The 26,622-nt window shown below is 41.1% G+C and overlaps 1 protein-coding gene across 2 annotated transcripts in view; it reads left to right on the plus strand.

The window, feature by feature from the left end:
- usp43a (ubiquitin specific peptidase 43a) overlaps positions 1–26,622 on the plus strand; it is a 405,014-nt gene that overhangs the window by 303,019 nt on the left and 75,373 nt on the right. For both annotated transcript variants that reach the window (XM_059653769.1, XM_048555613.2), the window contains one exon: positions 21,836–21,983. In XM_059653769.1, coding sequence (XP_059509752.1) covers positions 21,836–21,983 — 148 coding nt within the window. The remainder of the gene's footprint in view (positions 1–21,835; positions 21,984–26,622) is intronic.

Here is a 26,622-nt window from a genome sequence, read left to right on the forward strand (position 1 = left end):
CTTCTCAGCCTCTCCCCTCAACTCAGCTGTGGTGACCCTCCAGTTAAACCATCATCAGTTGGTCTGGTAAGATTATGGGAACTTTATCTTCATTTTATAAATATTTAGGATGCATGTTTCATTCTTGTTAATAACATAAAACACTTGCAATATGCTAATCTCTCTAAGCACGTAGTTTACTTTTGAAATGTGTACAGTTATAAGTGATATCAAACAAGTAAAAATCTGAAATTTAATTCAAGCGATGCAACATCCTAACTAGCCTAATGTCTCTGTGGTACCTTGGGACATCTTATTGCACTATATGTGCTATTTAAATATTTAAATTGCAGTTGAAGAGGAAAAATGCCCTGGGGACTTTGTGATATCTAGGTCTGGAGGAATGGGTTTCAGTGACGCCAAATTCAGTGTGCCAAGAGGTTTCTTTCACCACTGCCATTATGTTGCCTTGCAGAGTGTTATTGTATTCAGTGTGAATTGCTCAACTGGTCTCATTCCCTAGCGCTGATGTTTACAGAGGCACATACCAATGTTTTCACTGCTGTCCATTTTACAATCATGACCTTGTGGTGATATGCCTTTCCAGAAAACAGGGGCTTGTTTGTGAGGGTGTTATCGTAATATTCAAAAAGCACAGGATTATACTGACTTTTCCTTCAGCATGCTGAAGCACAAAATATAAATATAGGAGCATTTGGCTAGATTTATACCACTTTACAATCAATCCCGTAACAACTATGGGCATCTTTAGTTACTCATCACTGAACAAGTCATTAAGCAAAAAGATAATTAGCTTACAGTGTGCCACTTTACTTCACTTTTCTTTCCCCTCCCGGCACTTAGATTCTGAGTTGCCTTTGTGACATTTCATGTTAATCCTGTGCTGTGCTTGTCTGATATAATGTTCAATAATTATCTATTTAAGTTCCCTGTCAAAGATGATTGTTAAGTTGTTGTATGCACCTGGGGTGCCAGTAAAGGGCAGGGGGACACAGCTGAGGTGTTACCCAGTCAGAGCTGATCATTAACTGGTGCAGGTGTTACTTACTATTTGTCATTCCAGACCTGGATGCATTACAAGTCCTGTTTTGGTCTAGAATGTGCTCCATTATTATTGGAGGACTTGCAGATGGAGATGGATGCTATAAAATTGTCCATAAGCAGTAAAATCACTGATCTTACTTTTGGTAAGGAAGTCAACAGTGCAACAGCTACAAATGGTCATGCCAAGCTACCGACCTGCCTACCTCTCATAGAAAGGTTCTATGACTGTTGAATTTCTGATAATGACAGTTGCATTTCTGTGTGCCAGGTACAACTCAAGTGATTGGAACATTTACCCCTTGACCTTGGTTTAATTTCTTGATGTCCAATGTAACTGTCTCATCTCTTCTCTAATATTCAGCTCTTCTATCTCATTGGCATCAAAGCAGTAATGAGATTTGGTGCTAAGTGCTTTTGGTGGAACCAACTGTGCACCGGCGAACAGGTTATTGATGAATTATGGCTGCCCTATGGATGACTACTATCACCTTGAAAATTTAGAAGAGGTGGCTGGAGTAGTAATTGCCCATTTATCCAGTGCATACTGGCTCAGTTTTGCACGTTGTTGGCTGGATGCTCATGTCATTAGCGGCACTGAAACAGTTTTATTAGGACCATGGCTAAGTCTGTTGCCCAGTTCTTCAGTGCTGTAGCCAGGATGTTGTCAAAGCTAATTTTCCACCCCATTCAGCCACACAAATGTGTCAGTACAAATGCAAATCAGCAGATCCGTGAAGTTGAAGCCATTAAATACGTTCCTGTTCCAGTGATATTAATGCCATTTAATTCTGTATATGAAAATCAATCTCTCCAAGCTTTATTTTTTTTTCTTTTTAAATTGTGAATTCTTTCATAATCCTGTGCATTCTATTCTCTGTATTTTGCACTTTAAATTCATTGATTCTAATAGGCTTACTCTGATTAGATTAGATTCCCTACAGTGTGGAAACAGGCCCTTCGGCCCAACAAGCCCACACTGCCCCTTGGAGCATCCCACACACCCCTGAACACTACGGGCAATTTAGCATGGCCAATCCACCTAGCCTGCAGATCTTTGGATTTGATGTGTAAGTTTTAACTCTTCTCGCTTTACCTTTTTAGAGGTACTTCTTGCCATCACTGAGTTCACCCTCCGGTTCTTGTGTGTCATAATTTACATGTAACCATGTGAAGAAAAGTATGACCAACAAAATAATTGTGGTGTTATTATGTACGTTACTATTAGTATTGATAATTATGCTGTAGGGATACTTGGGCTTTTCCATCCAGGAACAGATAAAACTCTGAAGTATTCCTTTCTCTGCCTTTCGTTCTGTTCTATATTATAACCTGTTCCTTGATGGACATCTGTCTCAGTAAGCCAGTAAATGTTTAATAGCATTGAATGGAGTGTGCAGTACTACTACAAGTTCTAGGCACCAAGGACTCGTAGTGCATGTAGCCCATTTCCCTTTCCACCCTTATGTTCAACTAAAAGAATTGCAGAATGCCAAAGCACAGGAACAGACTGTTAGCTGAAGATCTGTCACCTAATCCAAACTCACTTTCTTTCTCATACATTGAAGTACTTTTCTTCCAAGCAACTGTCTGATTCTCAAGATGCTACAAACCACATTCTGACACCACTCTGTTTCTCTGTGTTCTGGCTGCTCTACTTAGATGCTGGTTAGCACTTCTCAGTGTTTTTCGAGGCGAAGGCAAGTGAAATAGCAAATAAGCTTCGTCAAGGTGAGGAGTAATGCTGAAGAATTAACATTATCCTGAAAGGGACTTTTCTCATGTTTTAAATAGATTTTAGGGAAGGTGACATTATGTGTGCACAAACAATAGTGATCGTACCTTAACTGTACTAAAGATGAAGTTTAAGCTCATTACATTCTGACTTCACAAACTATGTAGAGATGAGGATGTGGGCTATTCCATCAGGTAGAACCAATATTTGATTGACATTTCTGTCTAACTGAAGGCTGAGATAGTGTTTCTTGATGAAAATTACTGCTTTCTGCCTGTAATTTCCATGTCATTGCAGTTATATTGAAAATTTACTGCAAATTTCAGTCGTGTTAGTGGCAAATGAATATTAGTGGCAATCATAAAAACTGCACAGCAGGGTCCCACAGCTGGATGTCTGAAAAACTGGAGTCTTACATAGTGCATTTGCCTGAAAAGGTTAATACAAAGTTTTTGTATGGCTCTGTCTTCTGAGATGTATACAAGATATATATGTCAGCCCCTGGGAGGAACTAGTCAGTTCTTATTGTCTGTCGCAGTTGGAGTCTTAGACTTGCCTCTAATATTAACAATCTTGTACCTTGCAGTAGAAAGCTGTTTCCTTTGAATCCAAAAATGGACAATTTCAACAATTTTGAGCCATGAGAGGCACAGAATGTGAGTTAGTGGATTACCTTCCCTGTCCTCCCCCTTAAAAACTTTGATAACGTTTTAATTGAGTACACTCTGAGCCTTTCTGGAGTTGGATGCACCATTCGCACCACCTGAACCTGTGCAAAGAAAAGATTAAGTAAGCCATTGAACTTATAGAAGCAGACTCTTATAATATTTGCAAGTATAGTTTTGACCTTTCCAGGGACCATTCCCTTTGACACTATTAAAGTAGATTTCAAACTCATAATCTGTAGAAAATGTCACTTTCAACTTGATTTCCAAGGCACTGTTTTGTAACTACGTAATAATCTGCCATCATGTTAGAATGTTAAAGATATTTTGTAGAGACAAAATGGAATTTTCTTTTCATTTTGTTGTATTATTGGTGGTATCCAGTGCTGAGGAGTTGTTACTGAGAAAGTAAGTTTGAACTCCCAACGCTTGAAAATCTGTCCTTTATTTCAGCACTTCTGGTCTGAGTTGTTGATGTTTATTTATTTCAAATGTCCTGATGCATTTACCTGGAGCTTGCAGTCAGTGGTTAAGCAATGGCTGCTGACCTGAAGCTAAACTTGGCTGAGAGGAGTGACATTCTTTCACCTTTCTCACTCTTCACTGATGTTGCAACAAACTGCAGTATTTTTTTCCTGGGCCTTCATGATAGGGATATCAGATGAGATAACGCAGTGATATAAAAGCACTTTTAGCTTTTTTTTCCACATGGAACTAACTAAAGATTGGTACACCACTTTACGGATTCTGCAAAGAAAGCATTTTAAGTCTAACTGTTAATCAGTTTATGTCACTTTATGTTATGTAAAATGATTTTTTGCAGCTTTTGTCTTCTGTTGTTCATCAAGTTCTACAAATCACGTCAACAGGACATTTGGTTGCATCAGACTGAGCAAAGTATAACCCTTTTAAGAGTTTCAAACAGTGACTTGGGAATGGGAGTGTGTTTTTTTGGCTGATGGCAATGATTTCTGCAGGATGTTGTGGGAAGAGTGGTGTTAGGATTGAGGGCATGTGAGACTGAGTGCAGGGAAAGAGGGGAATAATGGGAATTGGAAGTAGGAGTGAATTTTGGATGATGGGTTGGGGAGTCAGTGTTGGGATTGTGGGGGAAGACCAGTGCTGTGAGCTGGCAGGAATGGCTGGTATGTGCTAAGTTCAGGTTTTGAGTTGGGGGCAAGGGTGATGGTTTGTCCAAAGCACAGCCCATGTCTGAGCCCAGGGTGATGGACCACAACTGCCGACGTCTGACAGCCTGAAGTTACAATCACTTTCAGAAGGTTAAAGATGGTGAAATCTGATAGTCTGCCATTAACCATCACCCATCCTTCAAACTCTACACAAATTCCAGATCATCCCAGTGGGTGAGAGAGACAGCTAGTTTGCTAACTAGGAATCCTGTTCAGTTGGTGGGCAATTGTGAATTCCCTGACCTGAGGGCAGCCTCGGCAATAGATGTGGGGGCAAGCATGTGGCCCCCGAGAGTCAACCCTTGACTCCAACCACATTTTGGGACCTAGAAATTGCCGGCTTCTGAATGGCAGCTTTTGTCTCAAGGTTAGTGATGAGGTTTCATTGAGCTGATGGATGAGTGCTCAGTTATCTCTCCGTTGGGAATGGTGTGTTAGTCGCCAGCTAACGCCTTCACTGCTGACACTTAGACACAACACTGGCAAATCGTGAAAACTGTTCTGAGCTGTTAAGCCTTGAAGAAGATTGCTGCTTCTGTAAAGCCATTGCTACTTTTTCTTTCATTTTCAGTCATCCAACCCCATGAACTAAACTTATTTTCTGGAATGTTTCATTCTGTGCAGTGCTGTCGCTCTTGTTATTACTACCAACCACCTGTTACTGCTCAATGTATGCTTCTTAAAGCAAACAAATGAATCACAACTGTCACATTATTACCTTAAATCTCTCCCCACGCCTTCTATATTGTAACAATCTCATAGTCTGGCACATGAATAGCCCTTTAACTAATGAAAGTGTTCCAATGGGGAATATCCAAATGACCCAAATTTTTGCTCTAATCAAATAGTTCCTTGGGATGAGTATAGGGAAATATTCATACAACTTACTAGCCTGTTGATCTTATTTACAGTTTGAGACAAAACATTTAACATGAGAGATGTGCCCATTGCATGATCTGACCCTTTTGTTACCTGTTGCTTGATGAGAATATTGATAAAGGCATGCATTGTGTCTGTTAGATTTTTCAAGATTCTGTCAATTACTAAGAAGCAAAGCTCAGCCAATTTTTGCAAATTAAACATTACCAATAGCCTTTTCATTTGCAATGGTTTCTTTTGAGCTTTTGAATGTTGTCTTCTTTCAAGTGTTGTGGCCGAAAGATCCCTCCCTTTTTAAAATTTATTTTCCTTACACTTTTGTAACGAAAGTTGGGATCAACAATGCCTGAGTCTGTTCGTACATCATAAGCGAGTCACCAATAACGACCTCTTCTGACCATTCTGCAGTATTCGGGTCAGGTGAAGGCTAAGTACTGAGTGTGAGTTTCACGAGTGCCTATGCCACCCATCCTACTGACCAAACAGGAAACCTGAGCCCAGAAAAAAGTGTCGGCACATACCTCCTTGAACAGTCAAATAATGATATTTTTAAATCTCTGTCCTCTATTTATCAATCTTGAATTTGTGCGAATCTTGACCTGATCCCCAATTTTCACTGCTGAGCTGCACATTGACCTACTCCCTTCTTCTCATGCCTCCCCTCTCAAAGATTTTGGCGCAATGGAAATATCTACCTGCCCCGGCCACTGTGATATCAACAGAATGTAAACTTCTGGGCGAAGAACTGTAATGTCTATTTTTACAATAAGCCTATGGCGTCCCACTTCCACCAGTGGTATTTAAGTTTTGTTTTGACTCTGTTCTCCCAGATGGTATAATTCCATGAGTTAGTTTTTACACCACTTGTACTTTTCATTTCTTTTAAGTTAGAATACTTCCTTGTCTTATTCTAACTAGTGTTCAATAAAATAATTGATTTGCAACAATTTAAGTGTTTTTGATTTTGTCTGAGTCCCATTATCAAGTAGATGCTCCATATCAGCATTGTTAGATTCCAGAGCAGGCTATTTCAAAAGTGAATACTATGGTATGTTGACTTCTAAAATTCTTACCAGCAGTGTTACTATATCAATCATTGAATTCTTTTCATGCAGTATCTTTGTGAAGAGATTTCATCCTCCATGTGCCATTTCAACTGCGCTATCATGAAAGTCAATTGGTCAACAACTGCAAAGAGCTTGTCCATAAACACTTGCTCATTCTCATGTTGTAGGTTGTTTAAGTTTGATAAGGTTTTGTCCCTGAAAGAGACCTTTGCAATGTTAGCAAGCTGTGGTGCATACTCTTCTCAGAAAGTTTGAGGTCTCATACCCATCATCTTTTAGTCCATTAACCAGTGAGTTACCTTGCATTTTATTTAATGAATTGTTGCTGACTTCATTATCTATATTGATCTCTCTCAGCACAATTTTTCGAATGACAATGAAGTTGCATAGGAATTTTCTCAACTGAAGTTGTAGATCATCAGTCTGATTTCTCTTAGAATAACAAATCAATTTTAAGAACATTGGGAATGTCATCAGTCAGGAACTTGAAAGTCAGGGAAAGTGCTCACACCACTGAGTAGTCGTAATTCTCTGGTATTTCTGGGGTTTTATTTTCTATTTGCACTTTCAGAGAATCATTTCCCAATTATAATCCAGTTAAGGGACCATTTAATTCCTGAGTTGGCCAACATAGCAGCTAGAAAAAAAAGTACCAAAACTGTTCTTGAAGCAACCTTACCTGCAAGACATTGCTGAAAGCAGCTGGAGACCACAAGTAATTGCTAACAATAGCATTAGAGCTTTACTTTCCACATCATATTGTCTTATCTGAAGCCCATGTGCACTTTGTAATTTTTTTTCCATCTATACACTCACAGGAATTCACATGATTGATAGCCAACCAGTTGTTGCCAGTTAGTGCAGCGAACAGAATTGTTGAAGTTTTGTTTTAATTTGGTCTTAAATCTATCAATTAGTAAGAGATAACTTGCACTGAAGTTGTGCCTTTCAGGGTCACAAAATGCTTTAATCGCCAAAATATTATTTTCAGTGTGGCCATTGTTGTGATGCAGGGAAGCGTGGCAGCTAAGTGGAGAACGTCACTCAGGGCTCATCCTGTCGCTACTCCCCCGAATTCACTCTGCTGCCATGTAAATATTCCACATCCTCTATGCAACCCCTAGCTCCAAACAAGGATTAATAACGCACAGTAATTTCATCAAAATATATTTATGCTGTCCAGGTCATGGTTATGAAAATAAGAATCAACATTTTAAAATATGATTTGTCACAGAAAGTCTGAACAATTTGCCAGTAATATATTTGAATTCACTGGTGAAGTTCTGTAGAAGTATTTTTACACTGATTAGTGGAAGTGATAGAATTGACTGACTTAAGTAGAACAGAGAGCCAAATAAACAGCAGGTCTATCTCTTCATGTACAATTCTTTAGTAATAGTATCTGATCATACACCTTCACTCAAACAGAAAAATGAATAAAAACATGTTTTCATGTAATTAACTCTTGCTTAATTCCCACTTTCTCATTATTTGAATTCAACTATGCTGTCTTTTTCCATCTCACTCATTCTGTCTTTATCTCTGGTGTATTGCATTCCTATTTTCAGTGCTTGTCTGTAACACTCTTCAATACAATTAGTCTGGAGATCATCAAATCAGCAACTCATGTCCAACCTTGTCCTTTCCATTCCAACAGGAATGAATGACCTGACCGAATAACATGCTTTTGGTGTTGTTGGCTGATGAGGTAAATACTGGCTGGGATAGTGGGAACACCTGCCTGATCAGCTTCACATCGATCTGTAGGATCAGTGATGGTCATCAGAGAGGATAGTTAGGAACTCGGTTTAAGAAAAGGAAGACAGACAAAACAGAGCTTTGACTGAGCTCTGTGTCATAAACATTGCTCCCGTTAGATGATTCATTTAATATGTTGGTAATTTGTTTCAATCAAATAGCTACTCAGCTGTGTGTTGTGCAAACTGAATTGTGTAAATTGCCACTGAAGCAATGTAGGTTGGCTTTATTGTGAGATGGAACTTTAAGCAATATTTCCTTTGGCTGAGGAATGCTTGGTAGTTCATAAGGATTTATCTTCCTTCTGTTTGTCAGTAAACCTATGTATTATCTATAGACAAAATGGCATCAGTTCAAGGTCATCTGGTAAGTACATCCACAATGTAAATCATTAATGTGGGAAAATATAGTTTGAGACGAAATCGAACTTGATGGTTGTTTAATCTTGGGGAACTTTTAACAACATACTAGAACTTTCAGAAAGCTTTGCATCAAACTGATTCATGATCATGGCGAGATGGTGATGGAACTGTTTCCATAAATTAAGTGGTATAAATAATGGCCTAAATCTTCCAGGCATCTACAGTGATGCATACATTGTCAATGTGTTTGATTACACTGTGTACTTCTTCCAGGATCTTCCAATCCCAACAGTTAAAGAAATGTACAGCATGTTGTCGCTCCAGGGAACTCAGTTGAGGAGAGTTGAGACAAGAGAGGATGTACTCCTTGTTTTGATACTAGCTGCATAGTCTAATATGTAAAGGTCTAGTCTTTCAAAGAACAATGGAGTAAGCGGGAGTGTGGGTGAGTGACTGACTGAATAGTCGAGGTGGTTAGGAGTATGAGCGGATACAAAGGAAAGGCAGTGGTACAAGGTTAATTAAGTCCGTCTGGGGTCTGGTCAGCCCAGAAAGAGTGTTAATGTTAGGTGGTTGATGTCGTCAGGCAGTCAACCATTGATAGGGTTGGTTCAGGTGGATAGTCTGAAGGTAGTTGGATCTAATCAGAGAAGTGATGGTAGTAAGATTGGTATAGGGCATAGTGCGGAAGGTTATCTAAGACTACAAAGAGATCTTGACCAATTGGGCTAATGGGCTGAAAAGTGGCAAATGGAGTTTAATTTAGATAAATGCCAGGTATTGCATTTTGATAAAACAAACTAGGACAAGACTTCTACAATTAAAAGTAGGATTTTGGGTAGAGTTGTAGAACAGAGAGACTTAGGGTTTCAAGAACAAAATTCTTTGAAGTTTGCAACACGCATAGATAAGGTGGGTTAAGAAGGCATTTAGCATGCTTGCCTTCGTTGCTCAGAGCTTTGAATGTAGGAGATGGGATGTTATGTTGATGTTATATAGGACATCGGTGAGGCATCTTCTGGAATACTGTGTCTGGTTCTGGTCATCTTGTTATAAAAAAATTAACCTGGAGAAGGTTCAGAAGAGATTTACCAGGATGTTGCCGGGAATGGAAAGCTTGAGATTAAGGAGGGTCTGGGTAGGCTGGAATGCTTTTTTACTGGAGCATAGAGGTTGAGGAGCGACCTTTATAAACATTTATAAAATCATGAGGAAAATAGGTAAGGAGAATGGCATTTTTCTTTTCCTGAGGGAGGGGGAGATTTCAAGACTAGGGGGCATATTTTTAAGATGGGAGGAGAAAAACTTAAAAAAGACATGACTGGCAAACTTTATACACAGAGAGTGATTCATGTGTGAAATGAACTTGCAAAGGAAGTGGTGGATGCAGCTACAGTTACAATATTTAAAAGACATTTAGACAAGCACATGAATGGGAAATGTTTGGAAGGATATGGACCAAGCACGTGCACGTGGGACTAGTTTAGTTTGGGATTATGGTCGGCACAGGCTGGTTTGTCCGAAGGGTCTGTTTCCGTGCTATATGCCTTTATGGCCCTAAGTGATCAGAGAGTTAGCCAGATAGTTGTAGTTGATGATGGTCAGTGATAGCCTGTTTGCATTGAGCATGAGTAGTTAGGTCTGCTTGCTACAGCTACAGATATCAGGAAAAGTGATTTTGTGGCAATATTACAGACCTTGTTCAAAAAAGAGCAGTAGGGTACTAAGTATTCCTGAAAAAGAGTTGTTCGGGAAACGGAAGAAAAGTGGAGGGGTGTCGTATTGATTAAAAAGAAAAAGATGTCCTGTCGGGTTGAGGACAAAGCTTACTTGATTCACGCTAACTGCGGAGACACCATTGCTGTACTGGTTGAGGTTTATACATTAGTAATTAGTGAGACAGGTACAAAGGAAGAGATTTTCAAGGAGACCACAAAGTGATACAATAAATGTTGAGTACTTACAATATGAAACTTTGTCTATCCATGTTTAGACCAGGATAGTAATCATGTAAAAGACCAGAGGAGGTGGTTTTCCTAAAATGCTTTCAGAAGGATTTTCTGATCAGTATATTTCAGACTTTGAAAGGAATCCAATGTTGCTGGATCTGGTTCTGTGAATGAGGAGAATAATAACCATATTACAATAAGGTTTACGTTGGCTATGAAATTGTGTAAGAAACTATCCAGTGTAACGATACTTGCAAAGGGAAGAGATAGGATAAACAATGCCAGAACTGGAAGGTGAAAGATAATGAGTAAGATGAAGCAAGAGAGAGGTGTGCATTGCAGAGATCAGATTGACAATACAAGCAAGAACCAGGCTTAATGTAGAAAGTTTGGAGGAGAAGTAAAAAATCTAAGGAGCAAAAACAGTTTGAGAGCAACTAATAGCTGGAGAAACTCAGGAGATCTGGCAGCATCTGTTTAGAGAAAGCAGAGTTTGCATCCAGTGACCCTTCTACAGAACTGTATTTTTTTTAACTGTTTAGGTAATTGTTTTCTCTTTTTGTTTTAGCTTAAATGTCTATAGAAAAGTGATGCAATCAGTCAGAAGAATGAGGAGAGGCACTTTAAAGGAAAATGTACAATTGTAAAGGGAGGGCAGGGTCAGAGGGACCTTGGAGGTAAATTGCAACAGTTGTTGAAATTGTCAGAATAAAAACCGAAACAACTGCAGATGCTGTAAATCAGAAACAAAAATAAAGTTGCTGGAGAAGCTCAGCAGGTCTGGCAGCATCTGTGAAGGGAAAAACAGCTTTAACGTTTCTCCCCTTTGGTCCCAGGAACTCCCCACCTACGTCCGTGACACCACCCACGCCCTCCACCTCCTCTAGGACTTCCAATTCCCTGGCCCCCAACACCTCATCTTCACCATGGACGTCCAGTCCCTATACACCTGTATTCCGCATGCAGATGGCCGCAAGGCCCTCCGCTTCTTCCTGTCCCGCAGGCCCGACCAGTCCCCCTCCACCGACACCCTCATCCGCCTAGCCGAACTCGTCCTCACCCTCAACAACTTCTCTTTCAATTCCTCCCACTTCCTACAGACAAAGCGGGTGGCCATGGGGACCCGCATGGGCCCAAGCTATGCCTGCCTCTTTGTAGGTTATGTGGAACAGTCCCTCTTCTGCACCTACATAGGCCCCAAACCCCACCTCTTCCTCTGTTACATTGATGACTGTATCAGCGCCACCTCTTGCTCCCCAGAGGAGCTCAAACAGTTCATCCACTTTACCAACACCTTCCACTCCAACCTCAAGTTCATCTGGGCCATCTCCAACACATCCCTCACCTTCCTGGACCTCTCAGTCTCCATCTCAGGTAACCAGCTAGAAACTGATGTCGATTTCAAGCCCACTGACTCCCACAGCTACCTAGAATACACATCCTCCCACCCACCCTCCTGCAAAAATTCCATCCCCTATTCCCAATTCCTCCGCCTCCGCCACATCTGCTCCCAGGATGAGGCATTCCGCTCCCAGGATGAGGCATTCCACTCCCGTACATCCCAGATGTCCACGTTCTTCCAGGACCACAAGTTTCCCCCCGCAGTAGTTGAGAACGCCCTTGACTGCGTCTGCCGCATTTCCCACAACACATCCCTCACACCCCGCCCCCGCCACAACCGCCCCCAGAGGATCCCCCCTCGTCCTCACATACCACCCCACCAACCTCTGGATACAACGTATCATCCTCCGACACTTCCGCCATCTACAATCCGACCCCACCACCCAAGCCATTTGTCCATCCCCACCCTTGTCTGCCTTCTGGAGAGACCACTCTCTCCGCGACTCCCTTGTCCGCTTCACACTCCCCTCCAACCCCACCACACCTGGCACCTTCCCCTGCAACCACAGGAAGTGCTACACTTGCCCCCACACCTCCTCCCTCACCCCCATCCCAGGCTCCAGGATGACCTTCCATATCAAACAGATGTTCACCTGCACATCTGCCAATGTGGTATGTTGTATCCATTGCACCCGGTGTGGCTTCCTCTACATTGGGGAAACCAAGCGGAGGCTTGGAGACCGCTTTGCAGAACACCTCCGCTCGGTTCGCAACAAACAACTGCACCGCCCAGTCGCAAACCATTTCAACTCCCCCTCCCATTGCTCAGACGACATGTCCATCATGGGCTTCCTGCAGTGCCACTCTGATGCCACCCGAATGTTGCAGGAACAGCAACTCATATTCCACTTGGGAACCCTGCAGCCCAATGGTATCAACGTGGACTTCACAAGCTTCAAAATCTCCCCTTCCCCCACCACATCCCAAATCCTGCCCAGCTCTTCCCCTCCACCCACTGCATCCCAAAACCAGCCCAGCCTGTCTCTGCTTCCCTAACCGGTTCTTCCTCTCACCCATCCCTTCCTCCCACCTCAAGTCGCACCTCCATTTCCTACCTACCACCTCATCCCGGCTGCTTGACCTGTCCATCTTCCCTGGACTGACCTATCCCCTCCCTACCTCCCCACCTATACTCTCCTCTCCACCTATCTTGTTTTCTCTCCATCTTCGGTCTGCCTCCCCCTCTCTCCCTATTTATTCCAGTTCCCTCTCCCCATCCCCCTCTCTGATGAAGGGTCTAGGCCCGAAACGTCAGCTTTTGTGCTCCTGAGATGCTGCATGACCTGCTGTGTTCATCCAGTTCCACACTTTGTTAACGTTTCGGGTCCAGTGACCCTTCCTCAGAACTGAGTTCTGAGGAAGGGTCACCGGACCCGAAACGTTAATTCTGTTTTTTCCTTCGCAGATGCTGCCAGATCTGCTGAGCTTTTCCAGCAACATTGAAATTGACAGTGTAGCTTGAGGAAGTGGTTGAAATGGCACATAGGATCAAGGCTTCATAGGTAGAGGCATTGAATACAAAAGCAAGGAACTTTTATAAAACAGTGATTTGGCCTTAATTGGAGTCAAGACATTGCAAATTAGGAAGGATGTTGAATACATGAGAAAGGATGCTGAAACGTTTAGGAGAATGGTTTCGGGGTGAGGGTCTGCAGTTTATATGAATAAATTTTAGAGGCTTGGGCTGTTCTCCTTGGAGAAGAGTTGCCGGAGATGAAACTTGATAGAGATGCTCAACATCATAAGAGGACTGGATAGCATGGATAGAAGGAAACTGTTTCCATTGCTGGAAGGATCCAGAGCTAGCAGACAAGTTGAATCAATCAAGAACCAACAGCATGGGGAGAAACCTTTGTACACAGTCAGTGATTAGGATCAGAAATGCTTTGCCCAAGGATATGGTGGAGGTAGCTTATATAAAAAAGGAAATTGGCTTATTGCCAGAAGAGACACAATTCACAGGGCTGCAGATAAGAGTGGGAGTATAATAGCTTGTTTGTTCTTACATGCAGCTGGTGTGGTCAGGGCTGAATGGCCTGTTCTTTGCTTTAATCATTAAGAAAGTGGAGTGCATATTGAGGCAGCAACTCTGAATGTCTTCTTTGCATAGTATAATTTTAGTTCTGTACTGTGTGGAAATGACTCAGAACCCCACCATCTAAGATGTGCACCAATGTATTAAGACCATCAAAAGAGCCAGTTCTAAGATTCAGTATAAAGGACTGCAAGTTGCAAACGCTTTGTTATTGCAAGTAGGAAATATGTGGATGTAGGAGCTCAGTATTTCTCTGTTTTATTAATTTTATTTCTCGCAAATTTATTTCCTGCAATAAGTTAAATTCATAACTTTAAACTGAAATATGTGGTACGACAACAGCGTGATATTTTCATCTGTTGGCTGTTATAATGCAGCTACAAAATGCTTTGGGATATTTTATTTAGATCAAAGGTGCTATATAAATGTGAGTTGTATTATGCAAAGTACATCCTACTACTCCTTGAAAGATGAAGTTAGTATCATGTATGACTGGAAGCTCAAATTACTTACAACTTAAGTCAATCTTCATAACCTTCATTTGCTGACTGTTGGCTGAAATAAAATAATTTATAACCACATACTGAATGCATGCATAGACAAGTGTGCATAACAGAGAATAAAATCGGGACACAACTGCTTTTTGGTATTGCAATTTAGCAGAATGCAGTGTGCTGAATGGTGGGTAACTGTATTCAGAATGTGATGTGCTGGCTTCGTGACTGGAAAGTAATTGCATCTTTCATCCCAAAAATGATAAGTTTTAAAGATACGTTGCAAGAGACAGATGCAATCGATTTCTAAAGAAAACTCTGACACTTAGCATTCAAATTTACGTTCGTGAAATTAGTATGTTTGAGGAATTTCTCTTTCTAGTCATTTATTTAATTTGTTCCACAATAATGAGATGCCATCCTTTATTTTTAATCCTTTACAATATATAGTGTACTGACTGATTTTAAAGTAAGTGTCCTATTAGTCTGGTAGATAATTTATAAAAGCACTGCCTGCTGCAAACCGTACCCATCCATGCTCTTCAATGTTTATTACCTCCCCTTATTTGTATGTCATTATTGTGGACAACTGTCTGAGGTTCTACCTTCCCAGTCACCATTATTATTTTGTTTGATTAATATTTTAACTTTATGCAACAATGTGAAACATGGTGGTGAATTACCAATAGAAACAAATATAAAATCAAGTCGGCTGTTTTCTATTGTACATTTTGCACTGTCTGCCAAAATGACTGTGAAGTGAGACCAGAAAAACTGTTCTAATTTGGGATATTAACGTCTAACTTGCCCTCAACCAACATGTGTCCATTTTCCACAGTTCCTGCATAAATACAGTTGGTAATATGAAACTTGGTGATTTGTTTTCCCTTCCTGAAAGAAGGATAACCAGGTTTTTGGTACTGGCCTGGGTGAACCAAACCAATGGGACAGATACTATAGTATAAACTCTGACCATGAAAAGTTTCTCAAAACTCTTCTTTGTGGAATGAGGGGTCCAGACTGAGTCGATGAAAAAGAATTAAGTGACTGAATATAGAACATAACAGCACAGTACAGGCCTTTCGGCCCTCGATGTTGTGCCGACCTGTCATACTGATCTCAAGCCCATCTAACCTACACTATTCCATGTACGTCCATATGCTTATCCAATGACGACTTAAATGTACCTAAAGGTGGCGAATCTACAATCGTTGCAGGCAAAGCGTTCCATTCCCTTACTACTCTGAGTAAAGAAACACCTCTGACATCTGTCCTATATCTTTCACCCCTCAATTTAAAGCTGTGCCCCCTCATGCTCGCCATCACCATCCTAGGAAAAAGGCTCTCCCTATCCACCCTATCTAACCCTCTGATTATTTTATATGTTTCAATTAAGTCACCTCTCAACCTTCTTCTCTCTAATGAAAACAGCCTCAAGTCCCTCTTTGGGATAATTGATGGAACAGAACGCTTTTCTGTTGATGGACTTGGCTACATTATGCTACAGCCCTTTTAATGCAATGTGTGTACAGTCCTGTGTTGGGGGAAGCCAGTAACATTGTCAAAACCTACTGCACTGACCTTGTTATAGAGTATGGCCTTTATTTCAAATGGAATGGTGCATAAAAATAGGGTGGTCTTGCTAAAACTATACAGAACACTGGTCAGACTGCAGCTAGAATACTGTGAACAGTTTTGGTCCCCTGATCTAAGGCTTCCAGTTGTGCACATTCCCAGCATCCAGACCAATGGTGATAATGACAGGGGTCAGGAAACAAACAACTTTCTGACCTTTGTCTCCAGTTCCAGGACATCTGATCAACTATGGAGAAGTTTTTGTTATTGTGAGTGCAGGAAGAAAATCAAATATTTGTACAAGTGTAAAACCTCTAATTTGAAAATAACAGTTGTTCTCATGTTAATGCAGTGCTGTTGGTGTTCATGAATAAGACTAATATTGGAGAAAGGAATGTGGCTGCTCTTTGGTTATTAATCCAACAGTTTGGCCGAGTCAACTTACGGTGCAATGGTAGTGTTCCTACCTCCTGACCAGGAGACCCAGCTTTAAGTCCCACCTGCTCTTGAGGTGTGACGGAGCATCCCTGAAAAGGTTAATTAGACAATACCTATAGAGTATAAATATCATTTCTTCTTAGTTTAATAAAAAGGTCACTTTATTGAAGAAAATGCCATTGTCGCTATTGGATAAGTTATGAAAATTTCATAGTAGAAAAACCATTCATGTTTTAATGTGGATTAGGGCCTGAGGCCAAAACTGTTTGTTTGAGAGATTTTGGAGTCAGCCAAAGTCAGTTTTGTCATGATTTTCAATTTCCCTAAAAACTACATCTTCTAGAAAGTAAACAGTCAAACATCTTTGCAGAAGCATTCTTCTAGCATTTGGTTTTTTGAAGGTAATTGCAAAATACCCAGCTTTATTTAGAGAGAATTTTAAATACCATACACTTTTGATGTTCTCCTGTTCAACACACCTTGATCAGCTGTAGGTTTCTAAAATGTTAACTAAGGAAAATCGTTGTCAGTAAATAGAGCAAACCATGCATAATGGGTGATAATTGCAGAAATTTACTCAACCATCCTGGTCCCAAATTGGTCAGTGTGTAACATTATCATTTATGAAATTTGTATCTTTCGCTCGCCATTGATCTTCCAACTGCACTCAAAAATATAAACATTGGATCTCGGCTGCTGTGTGTTGGGAGAAAGGGTCGTGGAGGTAGTTTCAACTGTGGCTTTCAAAACAAGAGTTAGTCAAGTCCTTGAGGGTAAAGATATGGCTGGGTTACAGGGAACAAGTAGGGAAGTGAGATTAGTTGAATTGACCTTGCCAAGAATTGACACAGACGTAAGGAGCTGAATGGCTTCCTTTCTCCTTACAATTCCATTTTTTTTTCTGACTAAATGGCGCGAGTCACTTGGTATGATCAGTAAGGAAGTTAAGCCAATTGGGAGCATTTGAAATACAAGGATTGACTGGTACGTAGCCTCAAGAAAGTCTGTGAGACCCTGTCCTGCAGAAGCCTGGACCTAGATTTAAGGGTTGCACCTTTGTTTTATTCAATAAGGAATCAGAAGTTTTGGGGTCATTTTAAAAAAGTATTTGGTAACGTTCTACCTTAAGCCATGATGTTCTGAGCCTTTAACAACAAATATTTAATTCAATTCTTTATTTGGGAGGCAGCCAGCGTATGAGATCAAGGGTTGTTCTATAAATCACGTCTGATGTAAATTATAATATTTACAAGTTCTCAAGCTCTGTTGCAAAGTACAGATGTTGTAGGTGCTTACTTTTATTGGATGGAGTTTAATAACATCCCTGTGGCACTCTGTGTATTGGCGCGGGACCCTACTCTTTCAAAATTAAGTCCATGGCAGAAAGTCCTGAAGACAGCCTTCCTGCCCTGTTGCCAGTTGAGGCTGTTGTGGGTAAGGAATGAAACTGGAAACACTATCCAGCATTAATCAAGGCACTGCAAAAGAGAACGGTTAAACCCAGTCCTATCAATCTTGCAAAGTCCTCCTTACTAACATCTAGGCATTTATGTCAAAATTGTGAGAACTGACCTACAGACTAGTTAAGCAGCAGTTTAATAAAGTCACGCCCGTCAAACTACACCCTATGAAGAGGTGCCAGACACCACCATTACCATCCTGCACGGTTAAGACAGACCCACTGTTGAGAACTGCTGCGGCAGTACTGAACTTTGACTCCAGACAAGGAAACATAAGAACTCAGGGCAGGAATAGGCCATGCGGCTCCTCAGCCTGCCTTGCTATTTAATAAGATCATGGCTGATCTTTTTGAGACTCAGCTCTACTTACCTGCCCACTCACCGTAACCCTTAATTCCTTTACTGTTCAAAAATTTATCTAGCCTTGCCTTAAACACATTCAGCGAGGTAACTTCAACCACTTCACTGGGCAGGGAATTTCACAGATTCGCAACCCTTTGGGTGAAGAAGTTCCTCCTGACCTCAGTCCACATCTGCTTCCCTTTATTTTGAGGTGATTCTCTCTAGCCCTAGTTTCACCTGCTAGTAGAAACAACCTCCCTGCCTCTACCTTATCTATTCCCTTCATAATCTTATGTTTCTATAAGATGACCCCTCATTCTTCTGAATTCCAATGAGTATAATCCCAGTCTACTCAATCTATCCTCATAATCCAACACGCTCAACTCTGGAATCAACCGAGTGAATCTCTTCTGCACCCTCTCCAGTGCTGGTATATCTCTGCTCAAGTAAGGAGACCAAAACTGCACACCATACTCCAGGTGTGGCCTCAGCAGGACACTATACAGCTGCAGCATAGCCTCCCTGTTTTTAAACCCCATCCTTGTAGCAATGACAGATAAAATTCCATTTGCCTTTTTGATTACCTGCTGCACCTGCAATCCTGCTTTTAGCGATTCATGCACAGCAGTGTGCTGCAATTTTTTTACCATCTAAAACGTAGTCCATTTTACTGTTATTCCTACCAAAATGGATGACCTCACACTTGTCAACATGCACTCCATCTGCCAGACTTTTGCCACCTCACTTAGACTATCTATATCCCTCTACAGACTTTGTGTCTTCTGCACACTTTGCTCTACCTATTGTCATCTACAAATTTTGACACACCACGCTTAGTCCCCAACTCCAAACCCCTTGCTGATTATTGTCCATTGTCCCCATCCTCAATAGTGAATCAGTCGTCCTCCATGTTTAACACCACTTGAAAGACGCAAGGGAACAGAATGTTCTTAGTGCAAGGATTTCAGTGTACATCACTAAGAGTGGCTCAATAGCACTGCTGACCAAGCTGGCCAAATTTTGAAGGACGTAGCTGTTAAGCTGGGACTTGGACAGTTAGAGAGGGAACCAACAAGGGAAAAACCTGTTTGACTAAGTCCTCACCAATCTAGCTGTCGCAGATGTATTCGTACATGACATGATCAGTGATAGTGCCCACACCACAGTCATTGTGGAGACAAAGGTACATCTTCACATTGAGGATACTCTGTGCTGTGTTATGTGGCGCAATCGCCAAGTTAAGTGAGATAGATTTTGAACAGATCTAGCAACTCAAAACTGTAGTGCATCAAAACTGCAGAATTGCATTCAACCACAATCTGATCTGAGCCGGCATACTGTCCCAGTTACCATTACAGTCAAGGCGGAGATCAACCCTGGTTCAATGAAGTACGCAGAAGCTGCACCAGGCATAGCTAGAAAATGAGATAATAACCCGATGAAACTTCAAGACAGACTGCTTACTTGCCAAACAGCAGAAGCAGGACTAGGCAATCCCATAATTAACAAATTAGACTTAAGCTCCGCATCCTTCTCACACCCAGTCAGGAATGATAGTTGAATCAATGGCAATTAAATGACTCACTGGAGGAGTAGACTTCACAAATATCCCCAACCTCAATGATGGGGAAGTCCACCACACCAGAGCAACAGACTGATGCAATCAGTCAGAAGTGCTGAGTGGATGAGTTGGAAGAAAGACTGGAGAAACCTGGAATTTTTAAACTTGTACAATAGATGTAGAATCAAAGAATGTTCCAGAACAGGAAAAGGCGGAGGTGGCCTTTTGATCAAGATATCCAATTGATTCTTCTGTCCTCCTCCAGTATTTATCAAGCGTTATTGAATCTGTTTCCAGTAGCCTTTCAATCAATGCATTCCAAATTACAAGAACCTTATGTTTTCAGTCCTCTTGATACTAGCCCTTTGTGGCTGTAGTCCATACTTACACTTAAACCCATTCATAATTTTGAACTCCTAAATCAAACCACCACATCTCCTCCCCTCCTTTCAAAACAAGCCACTCGCTCCAGGCTTTCCACATAACTGAAGGTCCTGATCCCTTGTACCATTTTACATATTCTCCAAGGCTTTGGAATGCCTTCAAACATGTGGCACCCAGAAATGAATACCCAGCTGAGATGTGATCAACCTTTCATTAAAGTTTAGTATAACTCATTTTCTTTGCTATTTAACTGTCTGTTCTTGCAAAAAAAATCCGAAGAATTGCAGATGGTGGAAATCTGAAGCAAAAAGGTCACTGGACCCATAATGTTAACTCTGCTTTCTCACCACAGATGCTGTTTGATCTGCTGAGTTTCTCCTGCAATTTCTGTTTTTGTGTCTGTCCTTGGATTTAATCTATCATTGTTTCATTTAGATAATAATGCCTTTCTTCATTCTACCAAAATGTATTGTGGTATAAATCTATGCTTTAAGTTACCCTCATCATTGTGTTTTGACAGCCTGTTGTTGTCTTCCTGAACTCCATGACTGGTCTCCTCATTGTTCACTATACTTAGAGACTTGGTGTATGGACTTTCAAAATAAGCCCTTTGTGCCCACATCCATGATATTTATACACTTCAAAAGATCTTTGGCCCTAAGGCTAAAGACCTGGAGGGACATCAATGTATTCCTTTCTCTAGCCGAATGAATAACCATTCACCCTGTATTCTGCTTTCTGCCTCATAGTTTGGTATTCATGCTGCACTGACCATTTAATGCCATGGATTTCAATTTTGAGAAGAATCTAGTCATGAGATACATCATCAAACAATCTTTTTGAAAGTCCATCCACGTAACATTTACTAGACCTTTCCATTTTCAAATCCAGTTCGTCAAATGTAATTAACCTTTGACAAATCGTTCCATGGCCAGTACTTCGCCAAATGACAGTTAATTTTATCTCAGACTATGACCTCTACTTCAACTTTTGGAAACAATAGATAATATTGATGATCAAATCCCCATCTAAGGTGGAAAATGTAAACAATAAAATCACGTAAGATCACAACTGGTAGAGGAAAGTATAAATTTGGATATTCTAACTTAAAATGTGGAAGCAAATGAAGAGCATAGAGGTGCAAGATGGTAATAATGTAAATTATAAGGTTGTTATTAGGAATGTCTTTGTGCGGTGTGTTTAATATATGGAATGCACTTTACACAAATTAACAGAAGAGAAACCTATTCAATTTGAACTGCGTTATATCTATCTCGGTGATGGATTAATGTGGGTTAATTTGCCTGCCTTCTCCATATTTTCCTGTGATCACAGAGACAAAGTTCTTTTTAAAAAATTATAACATTTTTGCACAGACAAAATAGAGTTGGCGCTGGGTAAAACTGATCTGTGCAATATTGTTTCATTTTCAGGTTTTGGTAAGTGAAGACTGACATTGGCACTAAGAATCTTGAATTGTTTGTCTTGTTGCAAAACAGGGCGTTTCCAGAATGTGACTGCATCTTCTTACAAGGCAGCTTCCGATAGCTTTGAAGCAACTCCAGTCGAGTTTGTTCAACATGGTGCAACTGGCAAAGTCCTTCTTCTCATCTGTAACTCAGCAGGAACAGGGCAGCAAGTTGTCAGGTACCAAATGACTTTGGGAACAAAATTATTGCCCTTGCTAGTTTCAGTCTTCATAATTAAAAATAAGGGTTTAATGATTTTAATGTTTTTACCTACACTTTTCCTATTAACAACAACAGGCATTTCACCTTCTCAGCAGCTAAACCTATGAGTCATCTGAGTTCTGAATCTTGCCTCAAGAAAATGAAGTGCTACATGCAAGGGATTTGCAAATTTTATCTGCTCACTGAGCAGGCTGTCAATCTTCATGGAGTTCAGAGCAAACAGATTTAATCTCCATTGGGAAAGTTTCAGAAATCTTCAAAGAAATAAGGGATCTTATAGTCCTTTGTTCTAAAGTCATGTCAATCCTTAAACAAAGAAATCAACAAACCACTGTCATAAGAGGTTATTATATTTGTTAGGCCTGAGAAAAGTTAAGTTTAGAGTTGTTACAATGGGAAAATGTTCCTGAAAATGTGAGCAAATTAAGGAGAAATAATGAGGTGATGAGGTGCAGCTTTACTACTCCAGGCAAGACAATCAGTGCAATGTTTTGTCTCCACAACCATCTACTGGCAGGGAAGGAGCTGAGACACTCTTTCATCTTGTGATGTCTGTGCACACAGTTACACCTACACACAGTGCTACCTGGTGAGTACGCACTGATGATTTCCCATTATTTCCATCCATTTTAACACTGCGTGCAAATCCTGCATAGGACACTTGGATGTTGCAAATGTATAGTTTACAAATTTCAAAGAAATAGATGACCCTCAGGCTGGAATTTTAGGTCTTGAACCAGTGGTAGGGTTTTACACGGAGTAGGTGCCTTACTAGGAAAGCACAAACGCATTGCCAACAGGTTTTGTTTGATAATGAAGAGAAAATCACATGCAAAACACACATTTTTAATGTGTCAGGTAATTATAAAAACCTTGGTTTGTTTTGCTTTGCACATTTTGGAAAATGAGGAAAACTAAGTAAATATTTATGTTCATGTGATAAAGGTACACCTTTGTTCGATCATAAGATGCAGGAAGAGAGGTAGGCCATTTGGGCCATCAAGTCTGCTGTGCCATTGAATGGTTTATCTGATAATCTTCAACTTCACTTTATTGCCTTTTCCATGTAAGCCTTGATTTTCTTACTGATAAAACATCTGTCTCTCTCACCCTTGGATATTCTTAATGGTACAGCCTGAAAAGCTGTCTGTGATAAAGACCTCCACAGATTGACTATCCTCTGAGAGAAGCAATTCCCCCACATCCCTTTGGGTGACCCCTTTATTCTGAGATTATGACCTATGACTTTTGCACAGGGGAAACAACCTCTTTGCTTCTCACCTGTTGTACCCCCAAATAATCTTATACATTTCAGTAATGCCTCCTATCCTTTTAAACTACAAGCCCAAATGACTCAAACTCCTGATAAGAGCAGTCCTCCCTACCTGAAATCAACCTAGTGAGCCTTCTGTGAACTTCCTCCAATGCCAGTATATCTTTACTTAGATAAGGGGATACGAACTGCTTACAGTATTCCAGATGTGTTCCAATTTTAACAAGATGTCCCTACTTTTATACTCCATTCCCTTTGAAATAAAGTCCAACAATATATCTGCCTTCCCTTCTACCCACTGACTTGGATGCTCGCTTTCTAAGATTGATTCTTAAGGTCACCCAAATCCTTCCGTGCTGTAGCTTTTTGAAGTCTTTCCCCATTTTAATAAGATTCAGCCCTTCTATTCTTCTAGCCAAAATGCATATTTTCCACATCAAATTCCATCCATCAAGTTTTTGCTAACTTACTTAAGCCATCTATATTCCTCTGTGTGCTCTTTGCATTATCCTCACCACTTCCTATTTGTGTAATCCATAAACTTGGTTATGATACGTTCACTTGTATTATTAATTGCTTATGCCTTGTTGCCCTTGAGAAGGAGGTAGTGGGCTGCCTTCTTGGACCACTGCAGACCATGTGCTGTAGGTTGACCTTAGGAAGGAAATTCCAGGGATTTGACTGAACAGCAATATATTTTCAAGTAAGGATGGCAAGTGTCTTGGAGAAGAGCTTGAAGGAGGTGGTGTTCCCATATATCTGCTGCCCTTGTCCTTCAAAGTAGAAGTTGTCATGGGTTCAGAGGGTGCTGTTTGAGGACCTTTGGTGAATTCCTGCAGTGCATCTTGTAGGTAGTACACACTGCTGCTACTGAGTGTTGGTGATGACGGGAGAGGATGCTTGTAGATGTGGTGCCAGTCAAGTGGGCTGCTTTATCCTGGATGGTATCAAGCTTCTTAAGTGTTGTTGGAGCTGCACCATTCTAGGCAAGCGGGGAGTCAGGTAGTGAGTTTTTGGCAGCAGGATACCTAGCCTCTGGTCTGTTCTTGTAACCACTGTGGCAAGTGCAATTGAGTTTCTGGTCAATGATGATTCCAGCATGTTGATTTGTGGGGGGATTCAGTGATGGTAACTCTGTAGAATGTCAAGGGGCAGTGGTTAGATTATATCTTATGGTGATAGTCATTGCGTGGTCCTTGTGTTGCATGAAAGTTACTTGTCAGCCCAAGCCTGGATATTGTCCAGTTCTTGTTGCATTTGAAAATAGACTGCTTTAATATCTGAGGAGTCACAAATGGTGCTGAACATTGTCAATCATTGGTGAACATCCCCACTTCTGACTTTATGATTGAAGGAAGATCATGGATGAATTAACTGAACGTGGTCTAGGACACTACCCCAAGGAACTCCTGCAGAGATGCCCTGGAGCTGAGGCGATTGACCTCCAACAATCACAATCATCTTCCTACATGCCAGCAATAACTCCAAGCAGCAGAGAGTTTGCCCCAATACCCATCGATTCCACTTTTACTAGGGCTTCCTGATGCCACATTTGGTCGAATGCAGCCTTGGGATCAAGGGCTGTAACTCTCACCTCACCTCTGGAATTCAGCTCTTTTGTCCATGTTTGGCTATAATGAGGTGAGGAGCTGAGTGGCCCTGGAAGAACCCAAACTGGGTCTCAGTGCACTGGTACTTGCTGAGCTGGTGCTGCGTAAAAGCACTGTTGATGACATCTATCCCTTTACTGATGATTGAGAGTAGACTGACGGGTCACTAATTGTCGGGGTGGATTTGGCCTGCGTTTTGTGTATAAGATGTTCCTGCCAATTTTCCATATTGTCAGGTAGATACCAGTGTTGTAACTGTACTGCACTATCTTGCCTAGGAGAGAGTCAAGTTCTGAAGCACAAATGTTCAGTACTATCGCTGGAATGTTTACAGGGCCCATAACCTTTATGGTGTCCAGTGTCTCCAGTCGTTTCTTGATCTTTCTTGGAGTGAATCACATTTGCTGAAGACTGGTATATGTGGTGCTGGGGACCCCTGGAGGAGGCCAAGATGATCATCCACTTGGTATTTCTGGCCGAAGATTGCTGCAAATGCTTCAGCCTTTTCTTTTGTATTTTGTTTTGGGCTCTTCCATCGTTGAGAATGGGGTTATTTGTGGAAAGACCTCCTCTAGTGAGTTATTTAAATGTCCAGCACTGTTCACAACTGGATCTGACAGGACTGCAGAGCTTAGATCTGATACATTGGTTGTAGGATCACTAAGCTCGGTCTCTCCCTTGCTGCTTATGTTGTTTGGCAGGTAAGTCATCCTGTTTGATAGCTTCATCAGCTGACATCTCACTTTTAGGAATGTCTGCGCTGCTCCTGTCATGCCCTCCTGCACTCTCCATTGAACCGGGGTTGAACCCCTGGCTTCATAAGCATGCTTGAGTGGGGTATATGCCAGGCCATGAGGCTGTAGATTGTGTTGGAGTACAATTCTGCTGCTGTTAATGTTGAACCGCCCTTCATGGCTGCTCAGCCTTGAGTTGCTAGATCTGTGCTAAATGGGACAGACTTTGCACAGTGATTGTGGTACACAACACGATGAAGGATGTTCTCAATGTGAAGGCAAGACTGTGTGGTGGTCTTGCCCTTACCCATAATGTATTGACAATAATCATTGTCCCAGCGCTGATCTGCGTGACACTTTACTAGTTACCCTGAATGCAAACCACTGAAGTCATTAGTTAACTAATTCTCTGACCGTGCTAATATACAGCGTGTTGGGTACTTAATAAGCTAATAACCTATGTGCAGTACCTTGTTGAATACCTTTTGGAAATCCCCATGTATTAAATCTGCTGGTTCTCCTCTGTCTATTCCGCTTGTTACCTCCTCAAAAAACTATAATAAATTTGTCTGGCATGATTTCCCCTTCAAGAAGCCATCCTGACTTTGCTTGTTCATAGTCTGTTTTTCAAATGCTTTGCCATTACATTCCTTTATAAGGGACTGTGGGATTTTCCCATGACGTTTGTTAAATTAACTATCCTGTACTTAGCTTAGTTTTTTTTGACTCCCTTTTCAACTAATTGGCTGTTTTCCAACTCACTGACACGTTACCTGAATCTAAAGATTCTTTGAAGCTTACTACCAGTGCATCCACTATCTCTGTAGCTATTTATTTTAAAATCCTGGGTTGTAAGCTGTTAGATCCAAGAGACCTATCAACCTTTAGCCCCATTATTTTCCCTATTACTTTTTCTGTAACGACAGTTGTGCTTATTTCTGCCCATTCCTCAGATCCCTTGATTATCTAATAATTTTG

This window comes from Stegostoma tigrinum, chromosome 22, assembly GCF_030684315.1.
Source record: "Stegostoma tigrinum isolate sSteTig4 chromosome 22, sSteTig4.hap1, whole genome shotgun sequence".
Classification (NCBI taxonomy): Eukaryota; Metazoa; Chordata; class Chondrichthyes; order Orectolobiformes; family Stegostomatidae; genus Stegostoma; species Stegostoma tigrinum.